The sequence below is a fragment of the Orycteropus afer genome, unplaced genomic scaffold (genome assembly GCF_000298275.1).
Source record: "Orycteropus afer afer isolate SDZICR_OR568_19922 unplaced genomic scaffold, OryAfe1.0 scaffold00112, whole genome shotgun sequence".
In the NCBI taxonomy this organism is placed as follows: domain Eukaryota; kingdom Metazoa; phylum Chordata; class Mammalia; order Tubulidentata; family Orycteropodidae; genus Orycteropus; species Orycteropus afer.
Window position 1 is genome coordinate 1,583,812 of NW_006921699.1, and position 23,526 is coordinate 1,607,337.

Below are 23,526 nucleotides of genomic sequence, written 5' to 3' on the forward strand. Positions count from 1 at the left end.
GTGGCTGTGATGATGGGCTCAAGTATAGCAGGGATTGTGGGGCTGGTGCGGGATCGGGCAGTGTTTCATTCTGCTGTGCATGGGGTAGCTATGAGTCGGAAAAGACTCGACGGCACTTAACAACAACAACATAGATGTGCTTCCTCACTTTCCCTGCAAGATTAATCTCCTCACAACGAGGATGTGGCTGGGAGCTGTTCCTTCCTGAGGCTGTTGTTGCTATTGGTGTCACAAGACACCGACCCTCACAAGCCCCCGAAATGGCCCTTTAAGAAATGGTACTTTTGCTACTGTAAAGCTCCTTTTCATTTACATTCATTTCCAATGCATACACTCACACTTCCTTCACTCAGTAAATAATACTGATAAGGCTGTGTGGTATTTGAAATCTATAAATTCCAATATACTGATATTATATGCATTTTACCACCTGCAATTATATCTTGTGATCTATTATTTCTTTTTTTTAAAATGTAACTTCTATTTGTCTATATAGAAATAGAAAAATACAAAAAAAAAAGCAGAACAAAGAAAACAACAGATCCATCATGCCACAACCCAGACATAGCCATCTTTAAAGTTTTTTTTTTTCTATTTCTTTTGCTTTTTTCTAAATGCCTATGTAAACTTATTTTCCATGAGGGTGTCTAAGACTCAACTGTTTTCATTCATGTGCCCTACATCTCCAGTTCAGCTTACCTGAGGTCCAGTCACCAGGTGTGGTGAAGGTACATCCAGCTGTGCACTCAGTTTGGCCGTAACCTTCATAAACCTTTAAGCAAAACATGGAAAGCACACCATGAGCACACATCTTCTTCAAGCTGCTAACTTTCCTTTGAATATCTGACTGTCCCATGCTAGGGACAGTGGAGGGGGAGGAGCTCTGGAGGTAGGTAACTTCAGGTAAGTGGAACACAGACAGTTAAGTGTAGCCATGTATTCTTGGAAGAAGTGCAATTTTTATAACATATGGTAGGTAATGTGTGGTTTGGGGTAAAGATTACTGACCTATTTTCAACTATTGACTCTATTTTTCATTTGGATAATATGTATTGAAAATAAATATTTTAAAGTCCACTATATAATTTACTTAGGAGCTCTGGTAGCATAGTGCCTAAGGCACTTGACTGCTAACCAGAAGTCTGGTGATTCAAACCCACCAGCCACTCCTCGGAAGGAAGGTTGGGCAATCCTACTTCCGTAGTGATGCTGCCTCGGAAACTCAAGGAGGGGTCGCTATGAGTCGAGGCCGACTTGACGGCAAATAACAACAACAACAACATATAATTTACTTTATTTCTGTAAGATATTCCTCTTAGCATTCCACTTGCTTGCACAAATAAATAAGTGGAGAGTCTTTTTTTAGAAGTGGTCAAGCCATGATAGTATGGACTAGGAGAGCAGTGTAAGAAGCCCACAGCTTCTAAAGGACGAAAATTCAGGTGTGCAAAATTATGAAATAGATGTGCCTACTTTACTTATAACCCATCAGCCACATTATTATACCTTAGTAAATAAAATGGATAAATGACGGAACGGACATTTTAGAGATAGCAAAACCTACTGAATCAAATGACAACACACAAATGAATTTCATCCCCTCCCCTGAGTTCTTTTTCTGGGCTGAGAGATGTTTCTGCAGGCTGGAGAATATAGAGATGCCATAAAGGGGAGGTATGGGCTCTCCAGCACATTGATGGCTCATATACAGTTTACTGATCACTTTGCTCTATGCTGAAAAAAGGGCCCAGGTAAAGCTATTTCCTCAAGTGTGGATACTCATGGGTTTTGTAAAACATGTTCTATCCTTGCAGAAGGGAGCTTTTATCCCACAAAAATCTTGCCCCTAGGATTGGTTTTCATGTAGTAGAGGGTACAATCGTTTTCTTGCCCTGCCCTAACACATCCCATTATCCTCAGGAAAAGCACATAGTGATAATACCTGGCACCCCAGAGCTGCCCGGAGGAATCCTAGGACAGCTGGTGATGCAGGAGCTGCCCCAGTGACAATCATCCTCACCCGTCCACCAAGACTGGCCTGTGGGAAGAGAGAAGAGCCTGCCAAAGTTTGCAATGCATGAGGTGGAGCCCAAACTACCTGGGTCTCATGCAACAACTGAAACCTGCCTAGACCCTTGGGTCAAGGTCAGAGAGAAAGCCTGAGATTGTGCACCACATGATCTGAGTGAGTCCTTCCCCTTTAAATGCATCAAAACAATTGGTTTTGCAACTCAACCCACAATATGACCAACTCTTTTATATTTTTTGAGATAAGTGCTATTAGTCAGGGTGGCATTCTGTAATTTTGGTTCTCTTTTCAATATGCTTAAAAAATACACAGCTATTTCCTCACTCTCCCATCATTCACAAGCATCTATTAACAATTACTTAGGACAATTTCTTCTAACTTATATTTTAAAAGCATTGCCATTCTTCAATTCTAAATCAATACCCTTATTTATTTACCATGCATTGCAGAGAACAAAGAATACTGAAAACACTTGTTTCTGTAAGTTGAGCCAAGAGAGTTTAAATATTAATTTCCATAGCTAAAAATAGAGTGGCAAGAAAAATGAGTAACATTACTAATTAACTACAGATTCCTTGGGCAATGCAGAGCTTGAAAATTTTAGTTGGGATATAGAAGTGAGTAATTTATGATTGACCTGGTTTGGGAGAGGTTGATGAAACAGGAAACAGGAAGGGAAAGAAAATTCCTGGCTACCTGAGTAGAACCTAAAGCTGCTGGAAAGCCACCCTGGCTAGGGTTGAAAGAAGGGGCAAGGGAACCTTCAGGTCCCAGAAGCCCCTCAGCAGAGAATTGACCTGACCACTCAAGGGCAAAGCTGCCTCAGATGCCAGTGGAAGCCAAGAAACTCCAGAGTCCTTCTCATTGGCTGCTCTTGGCAAATATAATCCACCTCTGAAGAACACAATAGATTTAAAATTTTAGTGGTAGTTTAAGCTTTAATTTTCTTGAGCAAATAAATTATTGCATTCACTCTTCTCTTATTGACAGGTTAGGCTCCAAAGACCAAGCTGTTATGTGAAAATTAGCATTAAGCAAAAATAAAAGATGCAACATCAGATCATAAAATGGAAGATGACAACATCATTACATAACAGTCAAATTATATCATTCATAACTGGCAAACCACTGAGAATCATGGCCCCAGCCAAGTTGACACATAACCTTAAACATCATAGCCATTGTTACTTTCACCTCAGCATTCATAATTGCCAGATATACGTTGTTAATGAGTAAAATAGTCAGATAGTAGATTTTTTACTATTGTAAATGTGAAATGTTGGGTGATAAGATAGTCAATAGATGAGGAGTATATGTATTTTACAAGATTACAGGCCACTGGAATGAACTTCTTCAGTTCTCCAGTAAGGTTATCCACTGGACACTTAGGTGTCACTCAAATCACTTACTCATTTTCTTACCTGAATCTTATTAAAGAAGAGTTCATCCCAGATACTATCGTTTCTGATGATTCCACTCCGGACCTCAGCCTGTTTACGCTTTGCCACAAACTCCAGGACCCAGCGCTTTAATGGTGTGTTTGCCTGGCTAAAGATCTGAGGGGCATAAGTTGAAAACAGCTGTTGGGACTGGATGTCCCACCTCTAGACATACTCCTAGGAATTAGGCGAAAACTGGAGAGTAGGAAAGCCACACTCCATATTATCCCTGCAGGATTCAATGAATGTGTGACATTGTACTGAAGGTTAATACAGCCAAACTACAGGAATGCTGAGAGATACAAGTCCCTGAGCAATCTCCCAACCAGGGCTTTGGAGAATACGGAGAAATAGGAGAAGGAAGAGTGAGAAAGTCAGGAAATACAATAGAGGAGGCAACTCCCAAGACCTGGTGGTACAACAAATGCAAATGCAATTCACTGCCATGGAGTCAATCCAACTCAAAGCAACCCCTCCTTGGCTTCCGAGGTGGTATCACTATGGAAGTAGATTGGCCAACCTTCCTTCCAAGGAAGGTGGGTTTGAACCACCAGCCTTATGGTTAGCAGTCAAATGCCTTAGGCACTACGCCACCAGAGAGAGGCATGGAAAGCAGGCCTAGGCTCCAGCTCCCACCTCCATGCCAGATCCTGCTCATAAGTGCAGATATACAATCCCTGAGCCAGGCTAGAGACTCCCTTAAGGGCTCACCTTATCGTACATCCTGTTCAGCAGTCGTGGGACAACAGGGAAGATGGTGGGGCACAGAGCCTTCATGTCATCTGAGAGGAGGCGGATATCTCCCTGGAAGAAGCCGACACGTCCTCCATGGCAGTAAACAACAGACTGGAGGGAAAGAACATGAAAAGGAAAAGTCCCTCAGAGTGGGCACTCCTAGCTGCAGCCCAGAGCCATCAAAGTTCTGCCCTGTATGGAGGGCACCTTAACTCCCTGACCTAGCTCTGGTTGCTGCTGTAAGACACTGGAAAAGCCCATCTGAGGCAACTTCCCACCTCACCACCTTCCCACTAAGTCCCACTCATGTACAGGGAGAAGCAGCAGGGGATCAAGTGGAGTTCCATTTTGGGGAGATGCCAGAACAGCCAGTCTCATGGTGCCTGCCCCTCATGCCTACTCCCAAATACTGAGTCTGGGCCACCCAGGGCATCCAGGTCTCTGAGATGTACTGTACCTCATTAAACGATCTGATCCATTCTCAGAGAAGGCACTCAGCACCTACTAGTACTAACGATACTGCTCAGTCAGGGGGAGAGACCGCTTGAGAGGGTAGTGTGGGCTATGGTCAGCAGCTTTGCTAAAGCTTATATGAGTGGTCCCTAGGAAAGCCTGGCTTGTTCCTGATGGGACCAGGAGCACTTCAGGGCTTCATACATGCACCTTTCTTTCATGTTCACAGCAACTCTATGAGGGATGTAGTATTTCTAATCCCCATTTTATAGGTGAGGAATATGAAGCTTAAAGAAGTAAAGAGACTTGCCCAAAGTCATACAACTAGTTAACAGGAACTGCTAGCATTCTAATCCAGGTCTAGAAAGTATGCCTTATTATACCAAACTTCCCTAGGGCAAAATGGAAAAGACACAGTTTATTGACTGTGGTCCCTTGAGTGATACATGCATGGAGAACTCTCTGGCTACACAACCATGGTGTGTGCTTCTGCTCTCTCCCAAAGGCCTCTGTGCCCCCACAAGGTGAGACTCATTGCTAAACATTAACACCAATCTCCTTCGACAGCCTGAGGAGTCATACAGTTTGATTTACTGTTTTGTTTTCTTTGTAGGAGATTGTGAGTTATTGAAGTTATGGAACATAAATTTTTTTGTCCATAAATGGAGCCCATACTGTACTGAACTTGAAAGTAAAGCATTTTTGCAAAGCTGAAATGCTCTCGCGGTGGATGGCATCAACTGGAGCCCCTCTTAGCTAAGGCATGTGCATGGGCAAAACAGGGCAGGCGTGAGGTCTTCCCTGGAGCAATGATCCCAGGAGGGCCAAGTATGGTGGCCAAGGTGCTCTGACCCCTCTGACTCCCGTGGTAACTTCTGAGGACAGGGCAGTTTAGTTCTACTTCAGGCCACCAGTGACACTCTGCTAAGGTTATGGGTTCTGGGCACAGACTGTGCCTCCCTGATGCAAGGGCCTTACCTGCACCATTCGCTCAAACATGTGTGCTAAAGGCAAATAGGAAATGTGCACATCCGCACAAGTGGGAGCCCACTGACTCTGTAAGAAAAGAGAAGGAGCCCAGGCAAGGCCCGGTCAGTCAGGCGGGCGTCTTACCTGGATTACTCTCTCAAACATGTGAGCCAGAGGCAGGAAGGAGATGAGCACATCGTCCTGTCTCGGAAAGATCACTTTCTGCAGGTGACGAGCATGGGAGACAGAAAGGAAAGAAACACTGACAGGAAGACGACAAGAGAATCATAAAACAATAAAGAGAAAATGGTCCTGGATGGGCAAACAGGGAGAGGGGAGAAGGGAATGGGAAGGTCAGGATGGGAGGGACAGAGAGAGAAAAAAAAAAAGTAAGAGAGAGGAAGACGAAAGGTGCAGAAAGATAAAAGAGACAGAGAGAGGGAGAGAAAGAGAAAAAGAGAGAGAGGATGATGAAAGGCGCAGAAAGAAGAAAGAAACAGAGAGAGACAGGGCAGCGCAGGAAGCCGAGTGTTAGGTCGCAGCGCCAGTGGGTCTAGGTTATCTGCAGAAGCAAAGAGCCAAATGAAGCACACATAAACCAGCGGAGTTGGGCTCCGCAGGGAAGTCTCCTCCGGGAGGGCCTGCCTCTCACTCAGTCGGGTGCCAGCCGGGCTCTCTCCTCTCCCCACAAAACTGCAGGATTCCACCCAGGCCCCATCTTACTAATCTCCCTGAGTCACCTACACAGGGATTTAGAGGGTCTTGGCTTCTTCTAGGAGCTCTAGGTTTACACTGACTGTGGCTGAAGTTCAGAGAAGGCAGGGCAAGGCCAAGACTCAAAGGGGAATGGGTTGCTCCGGTTGCTATGTCCACGCAGGGACAAGCACAAGGCCTTTGGGTGTTATCTTTTGCTGGGCATCTCTCCCCCTTTACCTCCCTTTGTTCTCCCTTCATTCTCTTGGAATAGCTTTTGGGTGAGTTTATACAAGCCCTGGGTACCTGGTTCGTGGCTCCCAAACTGGGCTCAGCCAACCAGCCCCCTCTGACCATTTTCTACCAAAATATATAACTGTTTGAGGCATATACTCCTTAAGATCATCTAGCAGGAATGTGGAGAATGATTTTCTCCACAATGGAAAAATAAGCCCAACTTACGTAAGAAGGTGCATTCCTTTCTCCTTAAAGGAACCACAGAATATTCTAATACTCACCACTTGTGGAAAAAGGTCCTTTTTTCTTAGTCCATTATAAAACTGTAACATGCTTTTTTTTCAGGACAACATATAAAGCTTTTTACTGATTTCAGATTTACCTTTAAGAAAGGCCTTATAAATTGGTAGTTGCCATTGTTTCTCTGACTCTAATAGTCCTTAAATGCAAAATGACTGAATTAAACCCTATACTACTTGAAAAACAAAGATTATTATGGGTTACTTTTAAAATAAAGAGACACACAAAACCATGGATATATTAATTTTTGAAGTTAAAAATTGAAAGATCCATTTTTTTTTTTCTGAGATATTGGCACTCTTAGAAATCAACAGAATATTTATAAGTTGTAGAGCATTTCAGTGTTTGGGCTTCAAAATGGTCATAACACTGGGGTTGCTCTAATATGAACAGAAACTACTAACTGTAAAAGGCAGCCAAGATTAAACAGGGGGGGAAAAAAACAACTCTGAGGATTGAGGTTATCAAGAGACACCTACATTAGTGAGTCTACTATATTCACCTCTGTCACTTTGAGAAAGCCTGAGAAATCAGCCACCACGTTTCCATGGGTGAGCATTGCACCTTTTGGGTTTCCTGAAAAGAGAAAGTGAGAAGGTGAGTAAGTTGGAACCTCAAGGGCCACTCTTTGAGAATAGTGTCCTAGCCAGTAGTCCCAGACACCAAGCGCTGGCCACCTAAGCCTCTGGCTTTGTCTTTAACCATCTTCAGAGCCCTAGGCAAGCAGATGAATTCTCCTCTGGGATCTCCATCCTGCAGACACTCTAGGCCCAGCATGAGGCTGCCAGCAGCTTGGGCCCACGTAGCAGGAGACCTGGCTGCACAGGTGGGGTAGCTTAAGGGTTGAAGAGCTTCCACCTTACCTGGCCTGCACCTCACTCTCTTTCCTCCCTCAAGAGCACAGGCTCTCTGTCCCTTAGGTCTCCTCTCGCATACACCCAATGCCCTAAATTGCTCTCTGGGCCCGAGAAGAGGTGGTCTGTTGACTCTATTAGCCAAACAGTTCTACTGGCAGAGAGCTTCTCTGCTGCATACAGTCTCCTGGAAAGGCCCCAGGATCAGGTCAGGCTGGAGGTCTAGAGGACTGGGTCAGCCCCTCCTGCTTGCTCACTGGCAGAGATGAGACATGGATGTTCTTGCTTTCTTGGCAGTACTTTCACTAGTGCTCATGAGCTCTAGTCCTCAGGGCTTGTGAGGAAGCTAGGGGCTGTGAAGATGACTCAGAAGACAGAGACTATGTAGGAACCCAGGGCACAGCAGGCTGGGGAGGGTGGCCAGCTTGGCCACAGTTCATATCAGGGTGGACACAACACTGGTGCTGCTGCTGGACAGATCACATTGCTCAAATCCTAGTGTTGCCACTCACTGCCTGCGTAACACTGGCATAGCATCTCCTCTCTGTTTCCTTACCTGTAAAACAGGTAACCAATTCATAGGGCTGTGGTAAGGTTTATTTATATAATGCATGTATAAAAGATGTTAAATTATAAGTTCCTACTTTAGCAACAGATATAATAATGGCTGTGAAGCTCCGAAAATGAGGAGCTAGACCATATGCAGAATTTATCCAGGAAAAAGCAAATAAATCAGTCTGTTGACTTTGCTATCTTCACTCAGGAGAAGGCTATAAAAAGACAAACAGAGTAGTGATTGAGAGTGTTTGTGAGGAGGATTTCTTTGGACAGAGCCACACTGAGTCCTATATGCTGTCAAATGGGAAGGAATGGAGGGTGTTCCCAACAGTAACCTGAAATCCAAGCTAGCCCAAATCCTAATGAGAGGGGCTTTAATGAGATTGCTTGAAGAGCCCAGTGGCTGTAAGGAAATGAAAAGTCCCAGGGTTTGGGTATGAAGTCTACAGAAGTCAAGTAGTCTAGGGAAGTGTGGAGGGGTGGTGGTTTAAAATGGAATCTTGTCTACGAAGGTAGTTTGCCACCAGAGGAAGGCAATGAAGTATATATATCACCTGACGCAGAAGCTGATGTGGAATAGGGAGCAGACAACCAATGAAGGGGCACTGCCTGCATCAAGGGATTGCATGGGGGTGCCCAGCAGAGGAGCCTCCCAAAGACTCATGAAAGCATCCATAAGAGAAAGAGTGAGCTTTAAAAAGTTGCCCCAAACCATCTCCTATCTTTTATATCCCACTTACCTATTCTTCCTCCCCATTTCAAACACGGGGGAAGAGGGCAGAAACTTCCCTAAGCAAACTGGAGGAGAAGAAACACCAGCCAGGAAAAGGGGGAAGGAGACTCACACTCTCCCCAACTAGCAGCAGGCACCTGCTGGTAGCCAGCCCTATCTGGGGAAGGAAGAGACGTCTCAATGAAGAGTGTTTTAGACTGACACTTGTAATTTAGAATTAAGACTGTGTTTATGACCTACAGTGACCATGAGACTTTTTATACCAAGTTAGTGTCATAAAACCTGAGATTTTATCCCAAGGCAGAAAAAGAACTACCCCCACTGAGTAAGTTTAGTGGGACAAACAAACAAACAAAAACAAAACTCACTGCCATCAAGTTGATTCTGACTCACAGTGACCTTATAGGACAGGAAAGAACTACCCCAAAGGGTTTCCAAAGTTGTAATCTTTACAGAAGCAGACTGCTACATCTTTTTCCCACGGAATGGCTGGTGGGTTTGAACCACGAATATTTCGGTTAGCAAACAAGCACTTTAACCACTGTGCCACCAGTACTCCTTAGTGGAACAGAAGGAGACAAAAATAAAGTTGTTCTCATAATTATATCTCATGAGATCTATTTGCTCAACTTACTAGTGACACACATAAAACACTTATTGGTCAGAGAGAAGAGCATCAGTAAAGCCCTCATCTTTGAATTTTGGAGACAGACACATCCCTCAGATGAAGAAGTGTGGTAGGTGGGATTTTAACGTGCACTCTGGTACTTACACCCCTGTTACAAACCACAGAGGTGACTGGTGACACAGGTTACATGATTTTAAGTTACAACGTGTTCTAATAGGTAGTTGTTAACATATTTTCCTTTTGAAAGGAAGAGGCATGAGATCTGTTTTACCTCCGTTTGTCTTTCTTTCATCCCAGCAATTTTCCTCAAACCCAGGCCCATGTTAGGAAATTTCCTTCAGTCATCTCCTATAATACAAATTCCTGGGCCCACAAAGTATTCTGAGTGTATCATCTGGCAATTTTCACCTATGGATTCTCAAGTTCTAGAAGTTTCCAAGGAACATTCCCAAAATACCAGGTGTGAAATCAGAGCTATCATAAAACAGGTCCTGTACTATAGAACCTTAGATTTGCTAGACTGGCCACCTTGCTCATGCCTAAAATAACCTCAAGATGGATGGTTTGAGAATCTCAAGGGAAAGTTGTCTTCACTGATGAAAATTTTCTAAAGCCTCCATTCAGTTCAGACCAAAACACATACAACATTCATAGTGATTTAATTCTGCTTGGTTAGTGAAGCATATTTCTTCACCAATATGGTGAGCAAAGTTGAAATCTTTTAGAAACAAACCTATTTTCTTGTGGATATGTATGTAATCTTATAAACTTCTAATGATTTCTAGAACTTAAAAATATTTCCCAGGTATATTCAAATTATTTCCTCAAGTCATCTCAAGATGTGGTCCCAAAGGATGAAGCAGCAGTGAATGTCCATTGACCACAAATCCTAAAAGAAGACTGTGAGATTCAAGTTGAGCAGCTCAGGGTGAGCCATTGGAAAGGCTCTGCTTGCTCTTCTAAGTCAGGACAAGTACATAACCCTGGCCTGGCTGGCAACATTTCTTTTAAACACAATATAAAATTTCCTCCGAACAGGCTAAGCATTCCTAGGTAGATTTCGGCAATCAGTGAGGCAGCACTGACATTTCCTCTGGTCTCTCCTTCTCTGGTGAGGGGCACTGCCACTCAGGCCCTTGATGTCTCAACAGTATTCCACTGCTCATTCCCCTCCTCCACTCAGAAGCTGAGCATTCTTCCATTTAATTTTTCCTCCAGTTGCTGAAGTAAAAACTCTTAGCTTCAGATTTGACAAATGGCTTTGTGGCTTCAGCCAGTGTTCTGGGTGAGCCGCCTTCTGTTGATATGCAAAAGACATTTTGCTGGGTGGAATTCCACCCTGGTTGGCTGCTGGCTCCAAGTGAGAGGGGCTGTGAGCTGAAGCTGTTATTGAGCTTTCTCCCCCAGGGGTAAAAGTGGGGGTCAAGGCAGCTCCAACTGCTTATTTCCGCCTTTACACAGTCAAAGGTGTGTTACAACAGTTCTACAGGTAACTAAAATTCTCTGAAAGTTTTATAATATAAGTAGAGTGTTCATTTCACCACTAAAGGCTCCCAAATGTTCTTTAGGATTGAGTCTTATACGTATCAACCTCATATCCACCGTTATCCTTTTTTTTTTTTTTTTAAATCAGACTCAGGAGCTAGTAGGAATAGAAATAATAACTATAATAGCAGCCAATTACTGAACACCCACTAATGTGGGCACTGTACTATGCACTTCATTACATAGTAGCTATTTTTTAAAAAGAACTCTATTCATTTAACACATTCACTTAACTGTATTCATTTAACACTCAAGGAAATTGAGTCTTAGAGGGGTTAGGTAATTCTCCTAAAACCACACAGCAGGAGTGGCAAAAGATGTGTTCTGAACATATACCATCATCCTCACAGCTGAGATGTGGTTTTATGCATATGATCAGACAAGTCTTGAACTGAATGACACAAAATGAATAGGTCATGGTGAACATTTCCCCCAGAGAAGCCACTTCTGGGTAGTGACAGCTGTGGGGCTGATGAGTGTTTACATGCTCAGCTAAATGACTGCTGGTGACTGCACTTTCACAGACATCCTCAACTAGAGTGGAAAGGATGCCTCAACACCAATGGCCTCCCCGTCTACCTCAGCTTCCCCAGCCTCACTATCATCACTTAGAATTGACTAGGCCAGCTCCTTCATACTCTTCATGACTCCAGCCGCATGATGCTTCCCCCTCCTATCTTTCTTCTTATTCCTTCCTCCCAAACTGGGCTCACCTAAGCCATTCTCCTGCCAAATGCTTTAGATACCTGGCTTCCCCTGGAGCACCCTACTCTAAAAACTTTACCCAGCCCACTTTTTCTGCTCTTCCCACAACATGGCCCCTGAGGCTTATAGCCTATAGTCCAAGCTTATAGCTTATAGTCCCAGAGGGGCTCTTGGGGCTGCCCAGTGTTTAGGCCTCTCTCGATGAGCTTTCTCCATATTTTACTTTTCACAGAAACTGTCACACTACATCCCCCTGAGATTCTGATCCATTTATGACTTACCTCATCTTCAGGCCAGGACCCTGACTTCTACTCCACAGAGAAGGCAGAAGCCATCAGAAAGCTCCTTGCACCTTCCTGGTCTCCCAGATCTTTTCTTCCTTTTTTCTTCTCTAGTAGGACACATCTCTTTCATGGTGCTTTGAAGCCTCTTCTCTTCCCCGACCCCAACCAAAGCTTTAGGGGCTTCACTCCATTGATTAACTATTACAGTGTTGGTATGAGCATTCTGGAGCAATCATTTTGGTGACACTGCTAAGCTTCTTGAAAGGGTTTGCACATTTGCTGAATGGACATCCACAGTCCTTAGACCATTGCAACCCAGCTTTGGCCTCCACCCCCCACCCTATGACCAGTCTTTGCCCAAAGCACCAAAAGTGCTCTTGTTTATGTGACTACATCCAATGCGTACATCTCAGTCACCAGACAATACTGATAGAGCCTATTCTCTAGCCTTTCTGGCTTCTCCTTCTGAACCTCCATTTGGAATTCCTACCCCCATCACTTCTCTCATGCCAGTGTTGTCCTAACCTGCTCCCAACCCTTTCCTCATTTGACCCTCTTTCAAAGCAATATTTTCTTTCCCGAAGTCTTTTGCACATGTTGTTCCCTCTGCTGAGAATGCCCTTCCCCCTTTCCTCTTCCAGTTATTGATCCTTCAAGACTCTGCTTGGATTTTTTTCCTCTGGGAATCCTTTCTGGCCTAATGTCTCAGATGCTGGATACTCCATGCACCATGAGATAGTTCCCTCAAGGAAGGGACCACATTATATTGTAACTGCCTGATGACAGTGAGCTGTGAGCTCATGAAGGCTTGGCTGTGTCTTGTTCATCTCTGTGTACTCAGTTCCCAATGTGAGGTCTGATGTAGTGTGGGTGCTCAATAAATGAGCTGAATGATTAATCTACATAAGCTAGAAAATGAGGTGCTAAAAGCACATAGACTGGGAATGTTTTAAAAGACCATTGTATACTCTTCTCTGAGAAGAGAAGGTACATGAACTTATAAGGATGTAACATCTTAACTATCATTCATGGAGGCTGATTTTCCAAACTGAGCTACGTTTATACTTGCAAATTATCTGGGGTTTCTTTTGCAGGGGGGTGGGGGAGGTGGGGAGATGGGAAGGTGGAGAGGTGGAGAAGGAAAAGCCCAAATCCAGTCTAGCTAGTGGTTATTTTGAAGTAAACAATCAACCACATGCCCACTCACCAGCCATTACTAGGTGTAGATCCTAAGCTCTCATCTTCTCCCAAGCATTCTTGGCCTGCGTAGGGACTCCAAAGCACTAGTTTATATAGGGAATTTCCACAGACGCTCCTACCACAGGCCAAGAAGAAAATTCCCCTGGAATAATTCTGCCAGAACTATGGGGCAAATGTCATGCTCAGATCACAGTTTTCATTTTTCCCCACCAGAATAACAACGTGGTCCTTGATGAACCTGGGAACCAGGACACCCACCCAGCATGGAAGGGATGCTGTTTCTGGGGCTGTGACTCTGAGAACACATGTGACTAATACAGTTGAGCAAGAAGATGAATATGAGAAGCACAGCACAAACTTAGCCTAAAGCCAAGAGAATCCAAGGGTGCAGCCAGGCAGGGTGATATCAAGAAAGAGGCCTCTGTAGCATAGACCTCATTACCCCAGCTCTATCTGGGCAATCAACCTGGGAAAATTAGAAGGGCAGCATTTTCACAGGGAGACAGCTCAGAGGGCAGGAAGGCAAGGCAAAAGGGCACAGGGAAAAGGTAACCAACCATGGGGAGAAAGTGGGAAGAGAGCTGTTACATTGTGGGGATTCCACTCAATGTCACAAAACAAAATGTGTATAACTATTCAATGGAAAATGAATTTGCTCTGTAAACTTTCACCCAAATCACAATTAAAAATAAAAATGAAAAAAGCCCTTATATTTTTGTTTTAAAAAAACCCAAAAAACCCAAACCCACTGCTGTCGAGTTGATTCTGACTCACAGCAACCCCCATTGGGTTTCCAAGGCAGTAAATCTTTACAGAAGTAGATTGCCCAGTCAAGGCCACTGAAAAATAAAAACTCATGACAAAAAGACTTTGAAGACTGTCAAAAAAGCAATGTAAACCTGAGGGCTTTGGTTGGCTCCTGGAAAGCAAGGGCTGTGTTACGTCTCTTCTCTGATAGAATGAGTTAACACATTTGAGTTAATGGCAAAAATCCATCTTGACTTGATAAAGCTGCATTTATCATCACGCACCACATGGATAGTCTCACTGTGGAGATGATTAATGATCTGCTGAATGCTTTGGAAGCTGGGTCTGTGGAAGCAGTGGGGAGGCCAAGTACACCACTCAAGAGCTACCTTTAAGGTGGGCCAGTCCTTGGTCTAGAAAAAGAAGCTTACAAACTTCTTGCAATTTAGGGCAAGGGTAAGTCACCACATGAGAGGGTAAACCAGTGAGTGTCATGGGAAGAGCATTGGACTGGGAGTTAGAAGAACAGGGCACACATCCAGGTGCCTCCACTTACTCATGGTGCCCCTGAGCAGTCCCACAACCTGCGCACCTTTCAGGTTGTGCTGAGGCCCCAGTGGTGCAATCTGAGGGTGATCAGGGCACTGCAGACTGTGAAGTGCTGTTTGTGGCCATGGTTCTCATTTGCATTCTTCCTCTCCCAGGAAGCCCTCCTTGACTTTTCCTGCCACTGTTGATGCGTGTGCTCCACTGTCAGGGTCAGATGTAGAGTGTGCCATTTCTCTTGCACCCTCTTCCTGACAGCCTGGCCTATACCAGCCTCAGACTGCAGAGCATCTTCCACACACATCATCCCACCATTCCATCTCCTACTTGGCACCTTTAGTCACCCTTGCCACAGGTGAGAAATTGGGGACAGTGGTGGCAGAGAGGTGAAGTGATTGGCTTATAGGCCCCCAGCATACAGTGGAGATGAGATTCAAACCCAGGCCCTCAGACTCCAAACCTCACACTCCTTCCCCAGTCCCTGACACAAAGGCCAGGCAATGGCAGGAAGCAGAGGGGTAAGAGCTATTTCTCACAGAGAATGACCCCCCAGTGACAAAAGTGCTTCCTCCTGCATGTGACCCAGATGCCCAGCCTCCTCTGGCCCCAGCTCTGGGAAGTTTCATGTTCTCACCCAGACCTCATAATACAAACTGCCCATCAGCATCCAGCTACTCTCATCCCAGGCACTGGGAGCACTAGGAGGGACCTAATATCTGAGCCAGGCACAGGGCAAGGCTCAGTCCATTTCACAGAGAGGCCAGACTGCCCAAGGAAGGATGCAGGTGGCCCTGGCTGCTGATCTTGGTGCCTCTGCTTACCTGTTGTACCGCTTGTAAAACACACAATCGAGAGGTCATCAGGATGGGGGGGCTGTAGGGGTAAGAAAAAGCATGTATGAGGGAGAACTAGTATGGCCAACCACAGCCAAAGCTCCTGGGGCGCCCCCACCAGCCAGCCCCTCTATGTTCACCCCTGTGTATGTGTGTTGTATGTAGGCTTGGGTATGTGTTGGGCATGTACTCATGCCCCTATGTGCAGCAGATCAGAAAAGGTGGGCTGTAAGGGGAAGAGAAGCTGAGGAAACCTAACTGGGGCTTGGACATTGATTCACCCCATCAACCTCACATCTGGCCCCACTGCCACCCCCTGTTGTAGCCTGAGCTGAATTCTCTTAGGCAGGATTAGGCTGCAGTGGTCATATCCACTAGAAAGATAGGATCTAGGCCTCTACCAAACATCTCACCTTTCTAGTGAATATGACTTAGTTCCCTCCTTCCTTCTAGTTTCTCTGAAATGTCTGAGGTTAGGTTTGAGAACACAGCTGTGGCCCAGGAATGAAGATGCTCCATGTGTCACCAGGACTGCTCTGCCTTAGGCCCTTGTTCTGGTTCTGGGCATACAGTCCTGGGATCACCACAGCAGAGCCCACCAAGTCCATCTGCACATACAGGATGACTTCTCAGAGGAGGTGACACTTGAGTTGAGATCAAAGGACAAAGAGAATTTTTCTAGAAGTGAGGATGGGCATTCTGGGGAGAGAAAATTAACTTGGGCAATGGCAGAAGGACAAGAAACAAGGACATGTCAAGGGATCAGAGAGCAGTTCTGTGATGCCAGAGTATGCAGTGTAGGGACAGGCTGGCAAACACCAGGGGCTGCCTGTGAGGGGCCCTGGGAAGCAGTGGTGTATGTCAGGAAGCTTACAGGGAGCCCTGAGGGCAACGGGAAGGGTCAAACTAGAGTGAGCACTGGAGGGAAGAGGCCTTGTTGCAAAAATGCAAAACACAATCACTGCCATGGAGTCGGATAAGACTGATAGCGAAAATCCCCAAATGGCACATCCAGGGAGCAGCCACCCTCACTGGAGACTCAACCTCATGCAGTATCATGTGGGTGTAACATGAAGATAAAACAAAGATGAACAAAGACAGCAGGTGCCAAAAGGAAACTGGTTCCAAGGGCCCACTTCTCATTCTGGTGATGTTTCTTCTGTCTATCTCATCCTCTGAAGAGTTCATTATGTTCAAAGGGAACAATAGTACTTCTCAAAGAAGAAGTTACTAGAGAACCAAGAGTGGCCAGGATTAGTTACCTATTTTCTCCCTCCCAAACATCTAAATTCCATTCCAGGTCCTTCCCTAGGCCCTCAGCCATCAAAAGTCCTGCACATCCCAAGCAGGCATTCCCTGAAGGGCTCATAGGAGTTGCTCGTTACTACAGAGAAGCCTGCTTGGGTCTTGCGCACAGTGGTCACTCCATGAGAACAAGCTGTAGAACATACCATCTCGCTCAATAAAGATCTGCTGGCAGATTAGCTTACCACAGGAGCATGATAATTCGCTTGGCCACAGTCCTAGAAGAAGAAAATACTGTTTTTAAATGCTCAAAACTTCTCATGTCAAAAAAAAAAAAAAAAAATCAAAATACTCTTAGCACAGTATGCTTACTCCTGTGCCAAGCTCAGAGATCAGGATGCCCTGCCAAAATGTGGGCCAGTGTGGTAGACATTGCCTCAGTGGTCTCTCCTCAGGCATGCATCTAGGCCTGAGGCTCTTGAGAGGGAAGGGGGCCAGAGGAGACTGCTGCCCAGGGACAGGCTGGGCTTTGCACACATGCACATGGGGGAGATGGCATTCTGGGTTTGAGGTGCTCACTGTATATCTGGGCACATGCTCAGACAAAGCAGCTGGGTGGCCTAGACTTCTGGATGAGTGGTTAGGGCTGGAGGGGCAGATGGGGGATGCCAGTGTAGATGTGGCAACAAAAGCCACAGAGCGTTGCAAGTGAACAGGTATTTGGGTACAGTGAGGAGCAGACAGGGAGTCAGGAAAACTGGAGGGCTCAGGGGCCTAGATCAAGCAGAATAGTGGGCATTTGCTACTATTGATCCCTGGAGGCCAGGATGTCCTATGTCCTAATAGGTCACAAACTGCCACCAACCTGGCATCTCTGGAGAAGTCACGCACAGGAAAAACAGTTTTGTTGGCTGTTGGGGAACTTAGGTGAGAAACACTCCAAGACTCCTAGACCTCATGTCTACAGCCCTCAGGCACAGACAAGCTGGCAGCCAGCTGTGAATGAGGAAGTGCAGAGGCTGTGTAGGCAGCTCTGTGGAAGGCTGGCACCTCCTGCACACCTGCTGGTGCCATCAACTGTTTGGCCAGTGAGTTGGTCCCTAGAAGATGTCTATGGGTACTGCCACTCTACCCCCTACCAGCCCTTGCAAAGCCTGCCCTGTCTCAACAATGGCACACACTGAGGTCCCTAAACATCCACCACAGAGCATAAAAGGGGCAGATAACCAACAGCTCTAACATGGCAGTCAACTAGTCCTGGCCCAGCAAATAGCCCATAAGATGACCCTCACCTCCACAGCCTGCATGGATTTGATGACTACCCCACATTCCTGCCCTCTCTCTTTCAGGGCTTCCTCAAATGGCTCCATGATGATGATCAGCTTGAGCCCTGGAGTCTCCTTCTTCTCCACATGCTCTAGCAGAAGCATGGCCTTCTGGGGTTTATCCACGATTGCGGTGCTGATGTCCGCTGCAGGAGACATCAAGGATACTCAAGCTCCGTGGACACAGGCTGTGACTGTGGGCAGTGGTACGTATCATGGGCTGTGTGTGCCATGGGCTGTGTGTACCACAGGTTGTGTGTAAATAAGTATGTAAGACAGACTACGAGGAGTATATCTTGTATAAAGAGGAATGTGCTGGGAATCCTAGATGGAATCAAAGGCAGAAGGCCTGGGAACCTCCCAGGGTAGATTCTGCACCATCCTTTGCTTCAGGCTCAGCTGCTCCCATTATACAAGACATTTATCCCATCCCCTAGCATCTACCCCAAGCTGCTATGAGCCTCAGAGGGTTGGCACTCTACATAGGAACTAGTTCAGAGGCTCCTTTTTGGCAGCCCAGCTCTGTGGAAGAAGGCTTCAGGTAAAGTATGGCCGGGGTGAGCTGAGACTCAGGAGGCCAAGTCAGGGGCCAAAGAGGAAGCCCCCAGTGTTCTCTGAGAGCAGAAGCAAAAGGCTTCTTATGAGTGTCAGACAGTCAGCATAACTGGAGAGGATGGAGGTGGGGAGGGGGCTGGCTGCTAAAGGTGGGGAGGAGACAGTGGTGGGCTCACCTGTGTTGATGATGTAGTGGATGGCCCCAGGGCCCAGGGTGTCATAGAGTGGGACTACCACCATGGAATATGTGTAGCAGGCCAGCTCTGCGATGATCCACTGTGGAAATATGTGGGGGTGGGGTGAGGGTGGAGGAGCAAAAAGGAGAAAATAGGGTTCTCTAGGTTGTACTGCCTTAAGCTCAGCCAACTGGGTGCGATGTCTGAGTGGGCCCTGTTCTGGCTCTGTGCATGGGGCAAGAAATCCAAGGGACTGATGAGTTGTGCCTGGCTACCTACAGCCTTCTAGACCATTCTTGGACCCCAAGGAGTGCCCAAACAGCTCCAAGCCTGTTTCTAGGGCCTGCATTGGCCTTCTCTCCATGTCTTTCCTCTCCTTGATTGTAGGAGGACAAGCAAGGGTTAACTGTTTGTGGGGTCAGTTGGGAGTGGACAGAACTTGGCTAGGGTGTCTAGTCCTGACAAGGGGCAAAGCCAGGGGCAAAAGGGGGTGATGACATGGACCAAGGGTCTCCATTTGTTCTCTTGTCCTGGACCCTGTAAATAGTAGGAGCAGGACTGTTCCATGGTATTCTATCTGTTACTCCACCGATAACTCTAAAACCAGCCAAAGCAGATGCTCACCTCTGGTCGATTTTGTGCAAAAACGCCAATAAACTGATCTGAAGATGCTTTACAATTGTGCTGAAGAAGTCCGGACCCCAGAAACTCAGCCCTGTCAGCCACCTGCACATGGACATAGGGAAGTGATGTGAAAACAAGGGTTCTTCAGCAGAGGAGGGAGATATTCAGCTGGGATTTCTACATAACTCACCAATTCCCCATCCAGGTAGGTTGGAAGCCCTGCTAGTTGAGAATTGGGCAGACAGACCAGGTAAGTAAAAACTGACCCTCTTCAACCCAGCAGGATGCTTACAACCCTCCCAAGTGCCAGGTCTGTGTGGGCGGACAGTGTAAGGCCTGTCCTCTATCACTCACCTCTTGGTAGGACAGCCACTGGTAAGGCTCTTTGGGCTTCCTGGAGCCAAGGCAGGGCCCATTTCCTGAAGAGAAACAAGCAGGCTTGGCTGTGCCATGGAGGAAGACAGGGTAGGGATGCCACTTGTACCTGACTATTGGGTATCTGGATAGACATCCAGACAGTGAGGTGGTCCATAGGCTGAGGGAACTGTTCCTTAGCCCTGCTGAAACTCAGGAGGAATTAAAGCACCCACACTTGGCATCTCTCCAGGGATTGGGGGAATAACATAGTGCCCAGTTTCCATGACCTGGGTGACATTCCCTACTGCAGCTTCAAAGGAAGATGCAAAACTGGGTGGTGGTGAGGGACTGGATGGGTAAGGCAAGCTGCCTCTGGGTGATACCTCTCTCTACCCCATACCCTGGGGGCACTAGACATCTCAGAAGTTCAGGTTCAGAAGTATGCTGGCTAGTGGCCTGGCAGCTGAAGACTCACCAGGGGCTGTGAATGGGGGCTGTAGGATATAGGCTAAGAGATAGCCTAAGATCAGGCATTCCTAAGGGTTGGAACAAAGCTGAGGTCAGTGCTTCCACCACATAATACAGCTGCTTCTCTGACTGGGTGGGTGGAGGGCCAAAAGTGAGTCTGAACCTGGGCATCTCCCACCTCCCACACACCCAGTACCATGCTTGCCCATTCTCTCCCTTGCACTCACCCAATCTCTCCCATAGGTACCCCATAACTCCTACAGTTCTGCTCACCTGAGATTCTGAGCCCACGGCGGAATACCTGGTACATGGTTCGGGCATCATCATAGTAGTGGGTGAGGAGCTGAGGGCTATCTCCAATCACGGATCGTCGGGCCCCATCACTGCCCTATAAGCCAAGCACAGGCCAGAGAAGCCAGCTTAGACAGACAGGTGACATCAGGAGAAGGCACCAACATGCACCAGACTGTACATGACTTGGATGCACACCTGCTCCACACAGCTGGGGCTGGGATGTACTCTTTGTGCACTCATACACATGACCTATACACACCTGGATTGTACACACATGACCTGACACATACAATGCCAAGTACATGTGGTTTGTACACACTTGACCTGTAGGTATCTCCAGATCAAACTTAGTTGGCTCATGCACACAGGCCTAGTACACCAGTGTCCTACAAACACACATTGGACACATATACTAGCTAAGTCAAAATGTCCAGAATTTACAGGGATTCTTCATACGCACCCATGGTCCATTCATACAACACAGGGGGAATGTGGCTAGAATCTATCCCCTGGCATCAGTATTAATTTGCCAAGGTGTCCCCCACCCCATCAACTGCTGCTATGCCCCTAGGTTAAGATTCATTTGGGTGTCATCTATAGCTAGGAAGTCTGCCACCGTCATTCACATAATAGTGTGAATTACTTTGAGGATTGGGCTGAATGGACTTTCCCAGAAGGAGAGACCTGGCAGGCTGTGAAGGGAGGACAGTCTGATTTATGTTACTGCCTTATGGGGGTGGAGAGGGAAGACAGTGAGTTCTGGGCCCTTATGAATAAGGATCCAAATTGGGAAGGTGCCAAACACATTCTGTGCTGGGGGCTGGGAGACGATCTTGGCTTCTTCTCCTGACCTCTCTCCTTTCCACCCACCCCTCCTCAGACTCCCCAAGCACTTCTGTACCATAGCTCCACCCTTTCCCTTAGCACTATTAGTTTGGGCTGCACTTAGTGGGCCTGGGAGCCCTGGCAGCGTAATGCCTTAAGGCACTTGACTGCTAACCAGAAGGCTGGCGGTTCAAATCCACCAGGCACTTCTTGGAACAAAGACTGTGCAATCTACTTCCGTAGAGACACTGCCTAGGAAACCAAAGGAGAGGTCACTACTCCATGGCAGTGAGTTGGTGGCCCTAGGGCCTGACACCTCTTGGAACACTGTGCCTGAGGAAAAATCTCTGTGAGAGCCACAAAACAAAAGGCCAAACTTAAAACCATAGGAAACTTTCAACTGTTTGAGAGTGGAAAGTTATGTTTGGCCAATGCTTCCTGAGTACCATGCCACGTAAGACCCATGCAGGGAGCTGGGGATTTATACAATCAGACATGGTCAGCACCATGATAGAAATGACACCTCAAGAGACTATATGCCCAGCATAGGCATGTGTTAGGGGGTAGCCAGTGTACTGGGTTTTGAAGGATGCATAGTGATTTGCCAGGCAGACTGTGACATAGGGAATGGCGGTCTAGGTCAAGGTAACGGCAAGTACAAATGCATGGAGAAGGAAACAAAGGTACCTGTGGGGAATTGTTGGCAATTTATGGAGCCCCGGGAGGCAATAGTGAGAGAGGAAGCTAGAGAGGCTGCAGATCAAGGCAATGAGTCTAGACTTTAGGTTGAGGGCAATAGGGAGCCAGGGGAGGATTTTAAGCTGGGATCTGAATTATGTTTCTCACCATGTGTTGCTACCAGGCCATATATGATCTGAGACCCTCTTATCCCTCTCATCTCATTTCCTATCACTCTTCCCTTTGCTTAATTGTCTTGAGTCACTCTGGCTTCCTCACCCCTCGAGGACAAGGATCAGGCATGAGGGAGCTCAGTTTCCCAGGAAGGGAGGCTTTAGTGTCCTATTCTCCCAGCCAGACTCACGAGGTGACTCACTCTGCATGATCCACCTCCCCAACCCAGGGTCACTACCTCATCACTCCTTCTTGCCACCCTGACATTATCTACACCGTTATCACCTCCATCCCAGTCACCTACAGCTGCCTCCCACACCTGCCCCTGCCATGGCCATCCTTCTAAACTATAAACTGGCCATGTCTTACTTACAACCCAAAATAAATCCATGCTGTCCATCCTGGGACTCCCTGCTCAGTTCACGGGGCTTTGTTCTTGCAGACTTTTCCAGGTGAGTTATAATTATAAGCTTACCCAAAATAACTAAGTGAGTACTTTCTCTGCAGTGTCTCATCAAATCCTCACTACAGCCACAGGAAGCAGGCATTCTTTTTCATTAACTACTTTGCAACTGAGGCAATTAAAATGCAGAATGTTAAGAAACTTCCAAGGTCATAAATTTGATAAGAAGCATGGCCAAGCTTCAAGCTCAGGGCTACTGGTTACCAAAGGCCATTCTCATCACCACTTTGCTAGCCCCTCTCCAAACTCTCTCTGCTAACCAGGCATTGCAAATGAATCACCATTTCCCAAAGCCACCACATGTAGTATCACACCTGCACCTCCACACACATCATTCCTTCTGCCAGAAAAATGTCCTTAAGATACTAGCCCCTATTTCAATCTGTACCCTCTCTTATCAGGCAAGACTGCCATGCTTATGATCACCAAAATACACTTCAATGAAGAATAAAAGGCAAGGTACAGAATAGTATATATAGCATGATATCATTTAAAAGTGGATGCAATGTCAATACACTAGCTTGTGGATAGAACAGAACTGTTGACACAGGGTGTCTCAGGGAAGAGAACTGGGAGGCTGGGGGAAGAAAGTGGAAGCTTGTCAATATACGTCCTTTTGTTTCTTTTGAACTGTGTGCATATATTATCTATTATATATTATCTATTCAAGATGAATAGAACTAAAGTTTAGCAAAAAGGAAAATATATTCCATGAGCTTAATAAAAAATCCCACCAGTCCTCCCAGGTAGAGCCTGGAACACCCCTGTCCAGGCTGAACCACTGCACTTTCTTCCCCCTTAGTTCTACCCATTAGTCTGTGTTCCGGGAGGGCAGGGCCCGGGGCTAGGCTCAG

General features: G+C 46.4%; 1 protein-coding gene across 1 annotated transcript in view; it reads right to left on the minus strand.

The window, feature by feature from the left end:
* ACSL6 (acyl-CoA synthetase long chain family member 6) overlaps positions 1–23,526 on the minus strand; it is a 67,955-nt gene that overhangs the window by 43,834 nt on the left and 595 nt on the right. The window contains exons 2-14 of the mRNA XM_007943729.2: positions 20,512–20,626; positions 19,768–19,832; positions 19,414–19,515; positions 18,790–18,889; positions 18,026–18,204; positions 16,979–17,011; positions 15,477–15,528; positions 7,358–7,431; positions 5,770–5,847; positions 4,180–4,314; positions 3,451–3,585; positions 1,943–2,038; positions 700–772 (exon numbers count right to left, since the gene is read on the minus strand). Of these exons, the coding sequence (XP_007941920.1) occupies positions 700–772; positions 1,943–2,038; positions 3,451–3,585; positions 4,180–4,314; positions 5,770–5,847; positions 7,358–7,431; positions 15,477–15,528; positions 16,979–17,011; positions 18,026–18,204; positions 18,790–18,889; positions 19,414–19,515; positions 19,768–19,832; positions 20,512–20,626 (1,237 nt within the window). The remainder of the gene's footprint in view (positions 1–699; positions 773–1,942; positions 2,039–3,450; positions 3,586–4,179; positions 4,315–5,769; positions 5,848–7,357; positions 7,432–15,476; positions 15,529–16,978; positions 17,012–18,025; positions 18,205–18,789; positions 18,890–19,413; positions 19,516–19,767; positions 19,833–20,511; positions 20,627–23,526) is intronic.